Raw genomic sequence first — 19,693 nt, 5'->3', positions numbered from 1 at the left:
TATGTACTCATATTAGCAATTTCATGACTATGTTCTCTTTTGTATTTATCAGGTTATACAGGACATCAGCTTTAGCATAGACAGCCAGTGGATTATGATAAGTTCTTCAAGGGGAACAAGCCATTTATTTGCAATATCTCCTTTTGGTGGTTCTGTGAACCTTCAGTCTAATAGTGCTGGGTTTACCAACAATGGGTCAGGTGTGATGACCAAGCCAGCCATTCATTGGCAGCATGGTTCTGGTATTCCAAAGCTTCATCAACAAAATTTTTGTGTGTCTGGTCCCCCAGTGACATTATCAGTTGTTAGCAGAATAAGGAATGGTAATAATGGCTGGAGGAGCACAGTAAGTGGTGCTGCAGCTGCTGCTACAGGCAGGGTGAGTTCCCTTTCTGGGGCTATTGCTTCAACCTTCCATAACTGCCAGGGAACTGGTTCAATTGTAGATTCCAGCTCCTTGAGGACAAAGTACCACCTTCTGGTGTTCTCTCCTTCTGGCTCTCTGGTACAATATGTGCTGCGCCTGTCAAATGGACCTGATTCCATGGAAATTTTGTCTGGATTAGTCACTGCTTATGAATCACCTCCAGATAGTGATGCACGGTTGGTTGTGGAAGCACTTCAGAAATGGGATATCTGTCAGAGACAAAATCGAAGAGAACGAGAAGATAATCTTGACATTTATGGTGAACATGGTAATGAGGATAGCACTAAAATTTTTCCAGAGGGAAAGAAGGGGAATAGTATATATCCTGCTGATGATCATAAATTTACAAAAGCAAAGGTCAATTCTGAGGAAAGAAATCATTTATATATTTCAGAAGCTGAGTTGCAGACACATCAATCCGGGATCCCACTGTGGGCAAAATCCAAGGTATTTTCATACCATGTAGAAATTAAAATAAGTATTTCTTTTAAACAATTCATTGCTGGTACTTCGATGCGGCATGACTCTGCATTTGTTGTCTGTATATTTGGACCAGATATACTTTCAGGTGATGATGATGGACAGCGAGAAAGTAGAAGAAAGTGTTTCAGGAGGCGAGATTGAAATTGAACGGATTCCAACTCGCATGATTGAAGCTAGGTCAAAAGATTTGGTACCAGTATTTAACTATCTACGAACTCCAAAGTTTCAACAGTTAAGGTACATATTGATCCTCTATATCTTTTTCCTCAATATCAGCCTAGATAGTTATTTAAAATCATTCTTGGCTTCAAGTTTGGACACAACAATTTTTTACAGGGCTTCTTTTGTTTTTCCCTTCTCCCCCTCCCTTTTGTGCTTTATGCTGATTAAATTTGATGACTTATATTAACTTGGGTGGCCCCAACCCTAGGTTTTGCAGGGGTAGGATTTGGATCTTTGGTTTCTGGGCTGGGCTTGGTTGTAATACTCAAGGCTGACCTTAATTCAAGTTGAACTTGGGTTGAGGCCTCATGTAACCTGATCCCAGACTGAGCCTGGCCCAATGCATCCTGATCCTGCCCGACTTATAAATCCACCCCATGTATATATACACATTGGAGGGGCCACTGCTTGGTGTGATGGTAAAATCTCAGGCTGATAAGTCGGAAAATGAGGGTTTGAGTCTGAGAGTGGTCACTTTGTACAAAAATGTGTCAAAGGATAGGTGCATATCCTGTCTACCCCTCCCTGCCTCCCAAGACCCTAGGTAGCTAGAACTATCACTGAGTAACAGCCCTTTTTATGTAAACTAGTATATGTACTATGCTGCCGGAAAGACATGATACCAGAAGAGCTTTGACCAACCAAATCCCTCCCCCCCAATCATCATCATCCATGCCTTATCCGGTTATATCCCAACTATATGGATCGGCTAATCAAATCCCCCCATGAATCTGATAAATAACCACCTAATTGGTTATTACTTTTATGATATTTTGTAACCAATCATCTGGTATCATACATGTATAAATCTAATGACATTTCTTTGCACTTTTATTCTATTTTTCATTAGGATATAAACCCCAAATGAAGGCTAGATGTGAAAAACATAAACAAAGAGACCTTAAAGTCCATCCAAACAAACAGGGGGACCTTGGTAGCCATGATACTCGTATCATTTATCTTCATCAGCGATCCTGTGACCACAGAAGAGTAACCTTCTATTATAAGGTGTCTATAGTTCAATAAAGAGGTTTCCTCCCTTTCTTAGTTGGATGTTTTTTTGTTTGAATTTCGAAGTCCTCATATTTTTCCTCTGGGTGCATCTTGTGCTTTGGTTCTCTAAAATTTGTATCGCTTTTTCATGCAATAAATTCAACCAGCTAAAATGGAGATTGTATCCCTCATTGCTAATTATTTTTTTTTCCCTTAGGGAGAGAAACAAGATTTCTGCATTCTGTTTCCTTCTAAGTTGCCTTGGTAGACACCAGTGTTGCATGGACAAGGCATGGGAATCAGAAACCAATGCATGTCTGGGAGTCATTCCATTTTCCTTGTTTTGTGGGCAAACTACATTCTTTAGCATGCTCTTCTTTATAGATCTCTTGCAAATTGAAATTCTAGGTTAAACCACCATTTTAGCTTTTTTTTATAGTAAATAAAAAGACATTTATTAAACCACCATTCTAGTTTTGATTGGATAAGGATGCCACTGATATATCTGAATTACTTCTTTTTTACTTATTCAGGGTGCCTGCTTTAGATAGCAATCATATTGGCCTATTGCAGAATCAGAGGTCTGGGCTGTCTGATGATGGAAAGTCTTCATGCAGAAACAGCAGTATCTCCCTTGACTGTATCTCTGAAGGTTCTAATGCAGCAGCTGAACTTCGTAGTGGCATTGAAGAAAATGGCTGGGATTGTGGCCTTCTATTTTCATCAGAGTCAGATGTGGGCTTTGTAAATAACAATGATAGCCCCAAAATTAGTACTGGACTGGAGTTTGTAAATAGCAAGGAGAAGATGGGGTCCCACCTCAAGTTTGTAAATAATAACAAACAAAACCTGAAGATGGAGAATCACTTCGAGGACGATGACAGTGGGTTGCATTAAAGGTAAGCTGTTCACTCTTTGCTTCGGATTTTGGTAATGCCTGTGAAGTCCCTGTATGTTGGAATTGACTAATTTAGGAGTAGCAGGTTGTCTCACTGAAACTGGAGTTGATAGATTTCTAATCCTTTATTTTGAACTGTTTTCACTATTTGTTGGGACTGGAGATATTTTCCTTAGGAGTATAAAACCCTATTCCTGTATGGGTACTTGGTGCACTCAAGCATAACTGCACTTATGGGTGAAAACGCTATTCCTGTGTAGGTACCTTGTGCATCAAGCACTGCTACTGCACATATGGGTCAGAGGTACAAATGACAACACCTATAGCTTTTATGGTCGAAGAATGCTATTCCAGTAGGACCATGATTCCTACATCTCAAAGGCAGAGAACAACAGAAGCAGCAAAACCGTAGCAGTTCTTCAACTATAAAAGCTCTAGGATTTGTCATTTGTACCTCTGACCCATATGTACAGTAGCACTGTAGCAGTTCTTGATGCACAAGGTACATACTACCTACACAGTAGTGCTTTTCAACTAAAGCCCTAGGGATTTGTCAGTTGTACTTCTGATCCTTAAGTGCAGTTATGCTGAGTTGTACCTAGTGACCCATAAGGTACCTAGTGCCCATACAGCAATAGGGTTTTTTACTATAGAAGTTCTAGGGATTCGTGAGTTGTACTTCTAATACTTTGTCATATATGAGAATTATTATCAGTGCATTAATCTTCCGGTGCCTTTAAGTCTGGGCAATGCTAACAATCCAGAGGGAGTTACCAAATGCCTAGGTCCCACGCAGAATTCGCCATATATGGTGTTATTACCGTGCACTTTGCACTCATATGGCTAGAGTTGTTACCTATTCTAGCTCCCCAAATTGCCCGATTTGTGTTTCCAATTTATCTTTGGTAGGTATTGAAGATTTGTGTAATTGCAGGTGATGAAGGATCGCAACTTACTGGTCCATCAGTCCTCAGATGTGCTGACTTATAGTTTTATTCTACGAAGAGGCATATTAAGTTATTAACCAGCATTGGATATTTGTGGAGTTTAAATGTAGAGAGAAAGGGGGAGGGGGGGGGGGATCTTAAGAGGGAGATGATTTGAATGTAATGCGGAACTGTGGATAATATGCAGTCTAGGATTCCTTTTCTGTTCAACATTGTAAATAACAGATTCCTGAATATGATTCCAATAATCAGTTGCAATCTATATCTATCTATATTAAGTTGAAATGTGTAGTAAGAAGAGGACGAGGGAAATGGAATCTAATAGTATTTTTTGCCTTTTTTTTATAGAAATTACAAGAATGCTACTCTATACCAATTCTCTCTCTTTTTTGCTTTTTTTTCTTTCAAATTACAAGAATGCCACTCTCTCCTAGAGAGAAATGGAATCTAACCGTGCTGCCCTCCCTAATGAAAATTCTGGGGGTTCGTTAGGCACGGCCCACACCCATGCCATGCTGCGGGCCTAGGCTGAGTTGGGCTACAGGTCATGTGCCATGGTCTTGGGCCGCGTTAGGTTGGGCCATAGGGCGGGCCTTGGGCTTGGGCCGAACCGGGCTAAACTGAATGGATTATGAATTTACGATTATCCAAAAAATAAATAAATAAAACACCAAATAGGAATTTTATTTCATTTAAATTTGAATGAATAATGATACAAAATACAAAGCATACAAATATTGAAATATACAATGGTTGGATACTTCATACTTCATACTTGGATGAATGAAATATGAAAATGGAATAAATTAATAGAATATAAAAAAATACAATATAGTTACAAATTGAAAATACAAAATTACATTAATAGCAAATAAATTAAATAAAACTAAAACAAAATTTATAATAATTTGAAAAAAAATAAAAAATTCCATACAAATAGTAAACTATTGTTCATGAATCATGACTTTCATCATCTGCTTCAGGTGAAATATCTGGTGTATGTAGTAGTATCATGCCCTCTGTGTTGTAATTGTAAAGTTGTAATTTATATTCTGCATCATGACTGCATCTAACCAACCCTAGTATAATGGTACCTGCACTAAAACAACTAAACAAGACTGATGGAACTGTAGCATGTAGTAGTCTATAGACACCGGAGGGGTTAGTAGATCACAGATCACGTGACATGGCGGCGAGAAATGTCCTCCGACTTCTAATAATTCCTTTAAATTGTGGGTTATTTCTTCTTCCTCCTCATGTGTGAGAAAATGTCTACTCAAATGGCCAGTACCACCCTTACTACAATAGCTAAAGTCTTTTCTACATTTTTTGCAAACTACTCTTGTCCCTTTCCCCTCAACATCCTCTATTTTAAATATTTTCCAAATCGGGCTACTAAACTTGGGGTTTTGGGAAGAGCCGACCATTTTCTTTTTAATTCTAAAAAAGTAAAATCAATTTAATTGGACTTACCTCAGATTGTCGATTCAGAATCCCAACTTGATTTCAACGGTTAAAGCCTCTCAACGTCCAAGGCTCCAAGCCTCCCAAATTGCTAACTTGGAGAATCAAACAATCCGACAATTAGACTATCAGAGTTCACTCGTATTGCAGAGAGAATTTATAAGAGAGACTGAGAGAGGGAAGAGATTAAGAGAATAAGAGAATTGTTGAATGTTGATTGTTGAATTGGTGTGATGAGAAGAATGGTAGAGGATAGGGCTACTTATAGGAATTGAAAATAATTTAATTGCCCAAAATACCCTAAAAATTAACTATTTTTTAGTTGTACAAAGGGCTATTTTGGTCATTATAAAGTTATTTATAACTTTACCCAAAAAACCCCCTAAACTAGTTGTTATATAGTTGTTGGGGGCATTTGTGTCATTTTTCTCCCCTCGATAAGCAAAATACATAAATACCCCCTACATAACTATTTATAGTTGTTAGGGGGGTATTTATGTAAAAAAAAACCCAAAAAGCTAAAACTAGCCATTGGGGGGACTTGGGGCTTCGGGGGGGCAGGCAACAGCTAGTTTTCGGACGAGCTACTGGCCGTACCGTGCCCACCCATGAAAGGCCGTGCTGCAGGTTGTGCCATGGGCTGGACCGTGTCGGCACGTGGGTTGCGACAAAATAGTCATGTCATGTCGTGCCGGCCTGTAGACTACAAACCCTTGGCCCAGCACGGTATGGACCATCGTGTTGGGCCTGGCACAGCCCATGGGCTGTCGTGCCAGGTCGGGCCGATCCAATTTCCAGCCAGGTTGTAGGTAGCCCGGCCCGATTTAGTTTCTCCTATCAACTCTCTCTCTCTCTCTCTCTCTTGTTTTTTTCTTTCAAATTACAAGAATGCCACTCTCTCTCCTACCAACTCTCTCTCTCTTTTTCTTACAAATTACAAGAATGCCATCTCTCTCTCTCCTTAAATTACAAGAATGCCACTCTCTCTCCAATCGAGGGGGACCTCAGCTCAGCATCTCGGATGCTAGGGGACCTACAATCAAAGGTAGTCAAGTTCGAGCCGAGCCGAGCTTGAACTTTTGAGCTCAAGCTCAAGTTTTTAACTCAAATCGAGCTCGAGCTAGAAGGCACCTCGACCATTGAGGGAGACCTCGGCTTGGCACCTCGGTCACTGAGGGAGATCTCTGATTAGCACCTCGACAACTGAGGGAGACCTCAGCTCGGCACCTTGTTAACTAAGGGAGACCTTAGCTCGACACCTCGGTCACTGAGGGAGATCTCTGATTAGCACCTCGACAACTGAGGGAGACCTCAGCTCGGCACCTTGTTAACTAAGGGAGACCTTAGCTCGACACCTCGCATGTTAGGGAAACCTCAGCTCGACACTTCAGCAACTGAGGGAGACCACGATTTGGCACCTCAACAATTGAGATTGGCATCGACTCAAAACCTCGGCTTGGCACCTTGGCTACTTGAGAGACCTGCAATCAAAGATAGCCGAGCTCGAACTTCTGAGCTTTTGACTCGAACTGAGTTCGAGCTCGAGCTCAATTCTCTAATTCAAATCGAGCTCGAGCCTAATAGTTTATGAGTGAGCCCCTGCAACACAGGGCCTCCTCCGCTAGTAAATATATTAAGCTAAAATGTGTACGTAAGAAGGCTTGAGGATGAGGGAAATGGAATCTAACCGTATTTTTTGTCTTTTTTCATGGAAATTACAAGAATGCCACTCTCTACCATCTCTCTCTTTTGCTTTTTTTTTCTTTCAAATTACAAGAATGTCACATTGTCCTACCAACTCCATCTCTCTCTCTCTCTTGTTTTTTTTTCTTTCAAATTACAAGAATGACACTCTCTCTCCTACCAACTCTCTCTCTCTCTCTTTCTTACAAATTACAAGAATGCCATCTCTCTCTCTCCTTATAAATTATAAGAATGCCAATCTCTCTCCAACTAAGGGAGACCTCAGCTCAACATCTCAGTTGCTAGGGGACCTATAATCAAAGGTAGTCAAGTTCGAACTGAGCCAAGCTCGAACTTTTGAGCTCAAGCTCAAGTCTCTAATTCAAATCGAGCTCGAGTTAGACAACACCTCAACCACTAAGACTAAGGGAGACCTTAGCTTGAAACCTCACCTACTAGGGAAACCTCAGCTCGACATTTCAACAGTTGAGGGAGACCTCGGTTTGGCACCTCGACATTTGAGGGAGACCTTGGCTCAGCACCTTGACTGCTTGAGAGACCTGCAATCAAAGGTAGTCGAGCTTTTGACTCGAGTCGAACTCGAGCTCGAGTTCATGTCTCTAATTCGAATTGAGCTCGAGCCAAGTAGTTTATGAGCAAGCCCCTGCAACGCAGGGCCCCCTCCGCTAGTATGTAAATAATAGTAGAGCCATACAATCCCTTTGAACTGTGTTATAGTACCTTTATAATTAGAGTGAAGCAAAATTCAAAGTATCGACACATATCGAGCCATATCAGTCGATACGTATTATACGGGAAGCTTCCCAATTCACCCCTAGGGTCTAGGGAGGGCCTTTTGGTCCTCTGATTCGTTGTCCATTTATATATACTTGGCTATTATTTCATGCGTGTTTGCCTCTTGTGGACGTTATTTAGAAATGTAACAAGCGAGAAAGGGCAACGGTTTATTGCCTTGTGCTTCCTCACCGAGGCGGCCTGTTATGTACTATGTATGTGGGATGTTTCATGGACGTGCTTCATTAAAGTTCATATCATTTGGGCAGGATGTTCGCCCCCATATGATGATGCTTTGGGAATATGTTCAGTTTGGTGCGGGGCTTGCCATGGCCCGAATTGCCAAAGATCTGAGCATAACCAAATAATCCGTCAAAACCCAAAACTTGGCTTAATTCTATATATGAACCTTGTGAATGGAGGATCATATGCTGTTGTGATTGTGTTCTAGTAAAAATCGTCATGGCCATGTCTAATTGGGGGGAAAAAGGAAAAATCGTCAAGAGCAGCTTGGTATGTCCACAAGAGTTGCAACTTGCAAATGCAGAACCGAAATGAATGTAATTGGTTCAGTCTTGCAATGCTGATCTTTCGTGAAGCTAATCAGGTGAGCAGCTGGACTATGGGGTGTGTTGGAGATTGGGTGAGCAGCTGGATTTAAAGATCAAAATTTTGATACGAATACGATACAGCTGGATAGTCTCAACCATTCGAGGTTGGTCAATATAAAATAGGTTGGTACCGACCCTGGGATTCATGTTTGTTCTTTTTTTTTCCTTTCCTTTTTTGGTAGAAATGTTTGTTATCTCTCTCCCCTAATACAAACCCAATCACCAAAACTGCCGTGGATTTTGTTGCTAATTTCCTTGGCGGAACTTTGCTGGCTATAAGCCAAATGTCATCTCATGACAGTTTTCTCTTTTTCTTTTCTTGTATCTTTCCACTTTCCTTCATTGATCGACCAGGACAAATCGGACTTCGGACCACGTGTATAACACTATCAAGACCTAAAATAACACCTTTTCTGCTTTTCACTGTTCTGTCCAAACAAATGAAATCCATCTTCCTTTTCCGACTACCCTAGACCCTAGTCCCTAGCAGCTGACTGATAGATCTCTACTCTCAAATAACCTGATAGAGAGACACGTGTCACTTGTACAATATACGGCCCCTCCGTAAACAGATAACATGCGCATGGGTAACCCCATCTTTTTGCGTCTTAAAACCACCCACTGGCCACTCCCCAATTTTCAGTACCTAGCAAACTAGAGAAGGAAAAAAAAAATAGAAAAATAAAATGGTATAGATGTCATCATCAGTCGTCGGCGAGGAGGCCCCGCACCGGTCGGAGATGAGCGATGCGGAGCCTACAACGCCGAGGGTGCTAGCGGTTCTGTCTTTCATGCTCGAGAGATTGGTCGCCCGGAACGACCGCCTCGTTGTAGATTGTGGCCAAAACCAGTTCGAGGGCTTGAGTCCGTCCAGAAGGGGACTGAACGTGTTCCATGGAATACGGGCGCCAAGCATTAGTATACCAAAGTACCTGGAGAGGATATACAAGTACACCAACTGTAGCCCTTCCTGCTTCGTTGTCGGATACGTTTACATAGATAGGCTCCTGCACAAGTACCCTGACTCTCTCGTTATCTCCCTCAACGTTCATAGATTGCTGGTTACGAGCGTCATGGTTGCATCGAAGGTGCTCGATGACGTGTGAGCTCTCTCTCTCTCTCCCCCCTCTCTCTGTTTCTTTAATTTCTGGTTATTTATTTGATTGATACGATGGTTTGCATTGCTTATCTTCATCCTTCATTCTGTCATTATTTATTGCTTTAAAATGTGTGGGTCTTGTTTGAATGATTTTGTGGATTATTATTAGTATTTTGGGTTTTGGGAAGATATCGGATCGAAACTAAGATGAGATGGAGAAACGGAAGTTGGTGAGATTTCTAAAATTAAGAGTGGTAAACTGTGTTGTTATTAAGTGGATTGCGCAATATTGCTATAGTACCACTACCAGTGCCCGTAATGTATTCATCTTTTTTCCTTTGATCCTCTCTGTTCTTTCCGTTTGGTTTTTGGCTTTTTGGGTGGGAAACTCCCTCGACCCTCCCCCACTCCAAGAGTAGATAATAGTGGCAATGAAACTAGCTGTACAGGTGGCAATCTTACGGTAGGGAAGGGGCATTTCACTACACACGTGGCAAATTCACTGAAGGCAGTATATACGAATGGAAATGGTGGGGCCCACTCCTTTGCGTGGTTACCAGTAAATCTTTGTAACAGAGCTCCTGTCCAGCCGAAAAAATAAAACTTGCCATTGTTACAACCAAGCGAGAAGCGATTTATGGCACCCTGAGTCTGAGACACTCATGGAGTTTGTTCATCAAGTCCCACTTGGATACTGCTGAGTCATCTCCAGTTAAAAGCACTTAGCAAGGGAGACATCATTCTCTTAGTACTTGATATTGCTTGTTTTTTTTGGCTGCAAAGCTTTCAACTTTTTAAATTGCTTTGTCCTCTAATTAGAGGAATTCTTAGCTGTCCATGGGACCATTGCAACTCTACCAACTTATCATTTCTCTTCTAATTATTGCTTCCCTTACTAAATTAGCAATGGCCACTGATAAGTAAGAAAGGAATCCCACTCTCACTCCCCACTCGAATCTAGAAAGAAAAAAAAAACTCTTTTGAGTTTTGAAGCATCCAACCTGAAACAAAGAACCAATCACACAAGATTTTTTTGCTCTTCCAATGTGAAAAAATAAAAGCCCTTATGCGTCCAATGTCTCTGCATCACTAATCCCAGTCATCACATCAGAGTGAGGGGCCACACATGATCACAACCTTTCGATGCAGTCACTGGCATTATTTTTCAGTCATTTGAAAGAACATGTTCATCTGTTGGTTGGGGATTTGTATTCAGGTTCACTTTTCGCACCCCCATAATTGAAGGTATGGATACATGGCCTGCCAATTTGATGATTTTGATTGACAATATGATCTCAGGGCTCTATATAACAAGGCATATGGTTCTTGATAGAGTGCAATGGAAAATCAGGATTTGGGTGGCTGATCCCATTTCTGTTTGGTTGGGATAAGGCCTTATTCGGTTTGAGTTGTATTATACTATTATAGACTGGATTGATAAATATATTTCATAATGCACCTGGTCAATTCTGGTCCTTGAGAGGGATCTGTTTGCTAGCTATTGTCTTACACTGATTCGATTAGTCTTTCCATGACAAATACCCCTGTTATCGGATAATGCTTATCATTTATTTCTCTTAGTAGATGGCATTATGTGGCTGTGCCTATGTCCCCACTGACTCATCAATCTTTTCTTTTTTGGTAAACTACTGACTCATCAACCTGGATTCCTTTGACTACTCCACCTATTCGATGAATTTAAATCAGAGTTCTAAAGTGATGAGTAAATGTGTTTGTATAAAATATTAAATTATGAAAAGGATTTATGTATTATCACTCTAATCTATGAATCCTCTCTCACTATTCACCATCTGTAATGATACAGGCATTACAATAATGCATTTTATGCTCGTGTTGGTGGTGTGAGTAATGCTGAGTTGAACCGGCTTGAACTGGAGTTGCTGTTCCTGTTGGATTTTAGTGTTATAGTTACCTCGCGGATCTTCGAGACTTATTGCTTTCATTTGGAAAAAGAGATGATTTGGTCTGCTATTGGTCAGAAAATCGAGAGGGTAATTGTCTCTAGTTCTGTTGATGATGAGACAGAAATCTCTGTTGAGGATACTGCAAAGAGTTCTTCACCTTCTCAAACCATTGGTTAATGTTCCTCTTCATAATTAATCTCCTACTTGCTTAATAGTTGTAAAGTTTTCTGATTGGCTAGTTTTATTCTAGTTTCTCTCTTCATCTTACAAGGTTTTATAGCATATATTTCCATCTTTTCTTCCCACAGAGTAGAGTAGAAAATGGAAAACTGGAATTGAAAAAAAAAGTAGGAAATGAAGAGAGCCTACTTCATCTTTGCTTACTTCATAGAGGTGATAACATATCTAGATTTAGAAGGATGAAGGATGCTGCTTCCTGATAACTGCTTCATTGGCGAGGAAACCCGAGCCTCTAAACTTTAATCACGTGCTTTCGATGTCTTATTGGGGAACAGAGATGCAGGATTTCAGAGCAGATCATCCAAGGGTCTATCTTGTACAGGTTATAACTTTTATATTAATTAGAAATATGAATAGTTATGAAAAGTCCAAAACAAGGGTGGGTATACCGTATACAACCGATATTAAGTGTGGAATCAAACATTTGGCCAATCCATTGGGTCCCCAAGAGTCTGATCATCCAGAGGATCCCTCCACATGGAAAAAGTAGGGGGAGTCATGTGAAGAAGCTCTCAACATTCTCTGATACTTAAGGTCATGGATACATGGCATGGGTGGAATGGCTAAAAGACTTCATATGCAATACTGGTTTAAATTCTCTTCGAAAATTTATTTGACTTTCCCACGCATTAAAATTTCCCTAATTACTATAAGTCTATAACTTATAATTTTTTGTATTCATACTATTTGAACCTTGATCTATAGGTTGAAAAGACAATAAACCCACCACTGCTCGATTTGTTCAAATCATGGTCGTAGTGGCATGTATTTTGAATCTTAAGTTTTCTTTTCTTAGGCTGTGTTTGGTTTGAAGGAAAATGTAGGGAAAGGAAGGGAAACCTTTACAAACCTTGTATAGGTTTTCTTACCTTTTCCTACCTTTTCCTTCAAACCCAACATAGCCTTAATGAATAATTGTTTGTAAATGTTAAAAATTGATTATTCAAATTTATGTTTATAAATATTAATACAAATTATGTCGATCTTCTAATATTTAAGATATACTCATTTACTTGAACATTTCATTTCAGTCTTATCATTTTCCAGCAATTATCAATTGTGTCCTAATAGTTCACACTTCACACAAACCATTAAAACGTGTTTCTATTGTTTTACGGTAGTTTAAAATTTATATTTTGTGTTATTAACATATTTTTGGGAATTATTTGAGTTTCTTAATTTTTCTATCATATCAATGTGTGTCCAAAGCATATCACAATGCTTATCTTAAAATTGCTTTTCTGATATTTTTTGCATTTCCAATGCTTCAAAACCTTGTAATTGATGTAAAATGCATTTAATACATAATTTGAAATTCATTATTATTTCATTAATTTTGTTTTTCACATTTTTATTTGAGAAAGTGTAATGGTGAGCTAGATAGATAATCAAACCCCTTTGATCCATGACCCAATGACAATGTGCATGAAAAATAATGCAAGTTGGACAAGAAGTTATTAAAGAATTTTCCATTTAGGGTAGAATAATAATAACTTCTTGACACAAATAATACACGAACCCAGGTGTTTGTCTTATGAAGGAAAGATTTACTTTTCTATAGGCTCTTGCAAATCTTAACTGAATACAAATTTTACACCTCATTCAGATTCCTTGTCTGGGAAATTTAGAGTTCAGTCAACTCAGGGAGTTTTATTAGGTTTTTGGGTTTTATTTACCAATAACTCCAGCTATGATTCACTAACCCTCTTGTAGGGTTGTTTATGGGTCGGGTTGGGTTGGTTTATTAGTGTTTTTTTAACCGATTCAACTTGGTTGGGTTACATAAAAATTAAACCAGAACCGACCCTCTATTAAACAAAACTGACTTAGTCGGTTTGGGTTTCAACCGATCCCAAGCTTGCACATGAACTTAAAGCGCTAATCAATGTATTGAAAGCTCATCACTGCCTCTTTGAAACGTCCATTTTGGTCAAGACCAGAGACCATGGAGTTCCACAACACCAAATCTTTAACACTCGTGAAATTAAAAACCTTGCAGGCATCGTAAATGGCGGCACATTTGGCATACATGTTCACCAGCCCATTTTCAATGGCAACCTTTACATCATTGAGGCATGTTCTGAGTACAAACGCATGAACCTCTCTACCCTTCCTTTTCCCTTCTTTGACACCTTAAACTCAGCACAAGCACTAAGAAGAACTACATAAGAATCACAGTTTATTCCCACCAAGTATTTTGTCTCAATGAAAACCTGGGTTGCTGCTTCTCCTCTTTTCTAACCAGATTTTTTCATCAAAGCTTAAACAAAATACAAATAAAATATATCAACTTTTAACATGCATTAAATTTTAAATAAAAAAATACTAACCTGTGAATGTGATGCTTGAGTCTTGAGAAGTTGAGAGTTGAGACTTGAGTTGAGAGTGAGAGTTGAGATTTGAGAAGATGGGAGCCAAGTGAATGAATGATGTTGAAATTTGAAAATCTTGAGAGTGCTTGAACCTTGAAGAGGTGGACTAGGAAAAAAAGAGTCAAAGAAGAATGAAATTTGAAAGAAGACTAGGACTTGCAATGCTTAGAGAGTAGAGAATCTCTAATCTAGGAAAGAAAAGACTCCTATTTGCCATTGCCTATTTGGTGTAAAGGTCCTTAGAGAGTAGGGAACCTTTCTTTTAATCTTTCCAAAAAATGCAAGAAGCTAATATTTCTAAAGGAGTAAACGTATAGGGACTAGGAACTTTGCTTGCCTTGCAATGCTTGCCATTAATGACAATCCTAAAGACTAGAAAGAATAGATAACTAAGGGGATGTTTGGAACCGTGGCTGTTTTTCGAAAAAATGGTGCCATGTTGGATCCACATAGGCGTTTCAACAAATGCCCATGTATCTCATTGTTTGGTTCAGCCGATTATTAAAAAATTGGGCATGCCTCGAAAATCGGGACCCCGTCAATGCATGAAACGCCAATGGTTGACTGATGTGTATCCTATGTGGTGCTTACCTGTCAGTTCATACATGAAAAACGGTGATGAAAATCACCTTACCAAATAACATAGTGTTGCTCACTGCCTATGTGGCAGAAGTAGTTTTTTTTTTTTTTTGTGAAAAACGGGTCTTGGAAGCATGGGCATTTTTTCTTAAAAATCGGTTCCAAAAAGTGCCCATGCTTCCAAACACCATTTAAGTTAGTAACTAGAAAGAATCAAAGAAATAACTAAAAAATTAATGCTAAAAATAAGTAATAAAGTTAGTAAATAACTAGAAAGAATTAAGATAGAGACAACCTAGTTAGATAACTCGGTTCAATTCGGTTCAGTTACCGAACCGAATTATTGGTTTACACATCTTCACAACCCGAAATCAACTGGTGGTGAAGAAAAATCGGCCGATTCGAGTTGGGTCGGGCCCAGTTGGTCAGTTTGAATTTGTTTATGAACAGCCCTACCCTGTTGAATTTTGATTCATTCCCCCACCTATTATTGTTCCAACCGTACTAAAGTTTATGGGCAACTGAACAATAAAAACCCCATATTTATATTTGTTTGTGGTCATGATTTGTAGTGGGTGGAATGAATAATAAAAACCCCATGTTTATATTTGATTGTGACCATGATTTAAATTTCTTTTTCCTATGAAAAATGGGGTCTGCATCATTTATCTTCCTAATTTACTCTTTAAAAAAACCTTCTACATGCCTCCATTGTTTCAAAGTGGGAACCAGATGATTCTACTTTCTATTTTATTTCTAACAAATAAATAAAATAAAGTTAAAACTTAATTGTCGATCTTTTTTTTCTCCATGACTACACAACGGGGGTAGTCCATCCCCCGAACCCATAACACCCCCCCAAACCCTAGTGCAGACGGGGATTCAATCCCAAATCTCTGCTAAACCGGCTAGAGATCTTATCAACCAGTCAATTGGCACCTTGCAGAACCTTAATTAGCAATCTCAATTGATTAAACTCATTATATTGATTGCAGGGATGGAGGGGACCTGCAGACGGGTTTGCTAATGCGGGTCACTTGTCTTTTATCTTTAGTTCTAGAGTTCTGCCATGCGATTTTCATTATTCATGCTTTTCTGATCCCTTGGATACTTATATTTTAGGCCAAAATAGAGACATCAGGGTCCTTGATTCATCTTGTCTTGTAGAAAGAAGCCATTCATTTACTTCAATTGATCAAACTGATCAGGATTCAGTACTGCCCAATGCCCTAAGGGCTAAGGCTCAGTTTGGAAAAGGAATACATATTTATATGTATAGTATAAATACATACAAAATAATATAAATAATATAAAATACAAGGTTTTGTACTCTACATATTCCAAACTGAGCCTAAGGGACAAAAGGAACTGCCAAATTTAACTATACGTTACTGCTTCAACGATAACAATTATAGTGAAGTCTTACAATATTAAAATGTAGAACAAAGTTGTTGGATGTCCTACTCTTAATAAAGACTAGGAGGAAAGAGCCCGTGCATAAATGGGCATTACAAACGAAAGAAAAAATTAGAGATGATGGAGACAATTAAGGAGGAAACACAGTTCTGGGTGAGAGAAAAAGTAGAAAGAATGAAAGAAGATTTTGAGAAAAAGGAAAACTGGAATGAAGTTAGAGAGAGAAAGTATGAGTTTTAAGAAAAGATGAAAAATAAAAGAAAAATACACTGAAAAAGGGAGAGAGAACATGCTTAATCTCATACGTGAATTTTACAATTTTTTATGTATAAAAATCATAGGGAGACGCATTAGACATCACCATCTCCCTTCAATAATATAAATGGCATAGATAGATAAGCAGCCAATAACCATATCTTTGAAGTTTGAGAAACAATTAATATTATGAAGGAATTGGAAGCTGGAGGTTGGATGGAGTGAGATTTGTTGACAATACAAACATGGGTGATATAGCGCTAGCACCAAGTCAGCTTAACCACCAACCTAACTATGCAGTTTTCCTTCAACTGGATTCTAATTGGGATGAGGAAATTTGCAGAACAGTATTATTGCAAGGAGTCAAGGATACCTGTATGTGTATGATTAGTTACGTAGCATGAATTGTCTACAGTTTAACTCTTGTTTATTTGGGCCAATCAGGGGTCCCACACATCAGGCTAACCTGGTGGATTCTGATTAGCATGGTGCCATCTGTAACCTTTAGGCTGTGTTTGGTTTGAAGGAAAAGGTTGTACAAGTTTTCCTACCTTTCGTTCAAACCAAAATAGGTTTAGAGGATTCATAGTCCTTAACAATACAGGATTCATGATTCTACCGGGTGTCAATCTGACACAACCCTCTTCTTTCATCCAGTCTTAAGACCAACAATGTAAAATAAGCTCCCAATGTCTAAGAAATACTACTTCAACAGCACTGTAAGAAGTAAGTGATCTATTGAAAGTTGAAGGGATTAAAAGGGCTGAGGATAGAACATGGATAGGAGAAAGTAAGAAATCATTTAAGGTTCATAATTTAACAATTGATAATTAAATAAACGAGATTAATGAGAAAATAGAATTCATGTGACCACCCACCCCCATACAGCTGGATAAGGCTTAGATGATGATGATACTCTTTTCCAGCAATGAACTGGTTCTGAGTTGGAAATAGATGAACTTGCCTGGTGTTAGAGTCAATGTGGGACAACTCGTTAAGGGAGGAAAATTGCCAAAACAGAATGAATTGATCCATCTCTTAGGCCCTGTTCATTTTTTGGTAACTTATTTACCTGGGTAAATGCAGTTACCTAGGAAACACTTACCCGGGTAAGTTCACTTACCCATGTTCTTTTATTTCTCATATAGATAAGGCAATGACCATTTTAACCATAAAAATTCATTATTAAAAAGGGCATTTTTGTCCCATTTAAGTATTGGCAACTTTTCCCCTAGGTGGGAAAGTTATTTATCCACTTAGGAGATGGGTATCACTTACCCGGGTAAATGATACCCAAGAAAATAAACTTTCCTTGGTCCCCACATAAATCTGAAAAAAGAACATGGGATTCTTGGTCAATGGGAACCAAAATCCCATTGATCAACTTCCCCCCCCCCCCCCCCCTCTCAAAATCCAAAAAAAGAACCCCTTAATGTGACAATCAAAATTAGCAGTTGATTAACATTTTCTTTTTGGGTAAAATAGTAAAATATTTAAACTACTCCTAGGTTGTAGGAAATAGAGTAAAACATACCATATTGTTTGAAAAATCTCTTAGGGGGCGTTCTTTTTTCAGATTTTGAGAGGGGGAAAGTTGGTAAATGGGATTTTGATTCTCATTAACTAAGAAAACCATGTTCATTTTTTAGATTTATTTTTCTAGGTAAATGATACCCATCTCCTAGGTGGGTAAATAACTTTCCAACATGGGGAGAAATTTGCTTCAATAGGACAAAAATGCACCTTTTAATAATGAATTTTTATAACTAAAATGATCATTGCCTTATTTACATGAGAAATAAAAGAACATGAGTAAATTCACTTACTCGGGTAAGTGACTTATTGAAGAGTGAACAGGGCATTAAAGTATCCTTAAAGTTTTTTTTTTTTTTTTTTTTGACAATTGGCATCATCATTCAATATTAATCAATATCTAGAGATTGGATGGTGCAGTTTGACTAAAAATTCAACCCTGTTGTCAAGATAAAACTTAAGGCTGTGTTTGGTTTGAAGGAAAAAAGTAGGGAAAGGAAAGAAAACCTTTACAAACCTTGTATAGTTCTCCTTACCTTTTCCTTCAAACCAAACATAGCCTAAAAAAACTTCTGCCGCTCTAGAGATTGGATGGCGCACTCTTTGACTAAAACTTCAACCCTGCTGTCAAGATAAAACTTAAGGCTGTGTTTGGTTTGAAGGAAAAGGAAAAAAAACTTTTACAAACCTTGTATAGTTCTCCTTACCTTTTCCTTCAAACCAAACATAGCCTAAAAGAAACTTCTACCGCTCTCTATCACTTGAATTTTTGCATAAAATTGCATTGATTATCACACACAAGTCCAATTCTCTATGAGGGATGCTTTTCATGACAGTTTGGGTGCTCTGGAATACACCCTAGAACATATGACCCAGCTAATTGCAAGTAGAGGCCTTGTTGAGAATTTCAATCCATTGGATTTTATTTTAAAAATTTGAAGAACAATGAAAGGACATTTTTGACTGAAAACAATAGTTTTTAGAAATTAAAAAAAAAAAGTATTAGTCATGTGACATTACATGTGAATGAATTATAACAATATTCTAATAATAGGGGAGAATTTTGTCAATTATTAAAAAAATCAGAATATTTTAAGGGATTTTTTAAACAATATATTAAAGACATGACTTTATAGTAAGTGTTAATTGGTCTCTACATTCTCTCCAATTATATTATATTTGGAGTTAGGGATGAATCCGGATTTCCTGAACTAATCAATCACTAATTCTGTGTTTGGTTTAAAAGAAACACATGCAGGAAAAATGTGAACAAAATCTAGAAATTAATTCTAAAGAAGTCGTGATTGCAATTGCACACTTCAATTAACATAATTCACTTGATTTTTATAGAAACGTTAATGCGGACGCGGTTAATTATTTCAGTGTACCGTAGGATACAGCAACTGATTGGCCCACACCATCATGAGTTTATGACCAATAAGATCTCTTCCATTGTCCCATTACATGTACAGTAGTTCGCGTTATATTCCTCTAAGGGGAACAGACCATATTTCACCAATCACAATGTGCCACATCATCGTGGTGTGTCCTTATTTGTTCGTAGAAATGTAGATAATTCGAACTAGTATGTAGCGATCTATCTGGTTGAATTTGTATTGTGGATCCACCATCGTCGATCCATTAGATACAAGTATAACATCAGCAAAGCGTCCAAGGTCCCACCCACCACGCACTTTGACCTTTGACTTCAGATGTATAAAATCAATCCTCCCACATTTTTATTTTATCTA

General features: G+C 38.5%; 2 protein-coding genes across 4 annotated transcripts in view; both read left to right on the top strand.

The window, feature by feature from the left end:
• LOC104585693 (autophagy-related protein 18f-like) overlaps positions 1 to 4,330 on the top strand; it is a 29,092-nt gene extending 24,762 nt beyond the window's left edge. For 2 of the 3 annotated variants that reach the window (XM_010242655.3, XM_088894522.1), the window contains exons 5-8: positions 53 to 874; positions 984 to 1,147; positions 2,659 to 3,024; positions 3,958 to 4,330. In XM_010242655.3, the coding sequence (XP_010240957.1) occupies positions 53 to 874; positions 984 to 1,147; positions 2,659 to 3,022 (1,350 nt within the window). In that variant the 3' untranslated portion in view covers positions 3,023 to 3,024; positions 3,958 to 4,330. Of the gene's footprint in view, positions 1 to 52; positions 875 to 983; positions 1,148 to 1,982; positions 2,141 to 2,658; positions 3,025 to 3,957 lie in introns of those variants that run through there. The other variant, XR_016080297.1, reaches the window with a different exon arrangement.
• A 4,767-nt stretch (positions 4,331 to 9,097) lies between these two features.
• On the top strand, positions 9,098 to 11,822 carry CYCP2;1 (cyclin p2;1). Its single transcript, XM_010242657.3, has 2 exons — positions 9,098 to 9,625; positions 11,448 to 11,822. Exons 1-2 carry the CDS (start codon positions 9,219 to 9,221, stop codon positions 11,722 to 11,724), a joined length of 684 nt encoding a protein of 227 aa, XP_010240959.1. The 5' UTR covers positions 9,098 to 9,218; the 3' UTR covers positions 11,725 to 11,822.
• Positions 11,823 to 19,693: the final 7,871 nt, after the last annotated feature.

Source organism: Nelumbo nucifera, chromosome 1, assembly GCF_055504915.1.
Source record: "Nelumbo nucifera cultivar China Antique chromosome 1, China Antique-T2T, whole genome shotgun sequence".
In the NCBI taxonomy this organism is placed as follows: Eukaryota; Viridiplantae; Streptophyta; class Magnoliopsida; order Proteales; family Nelumbonaceae; genus Nelumbo; species Nelumbo nucifera.
Note: the sequence above shows the minus strand (reverse complement) of the source record. Positions and strands in the feature narration are given on the sequence as shown.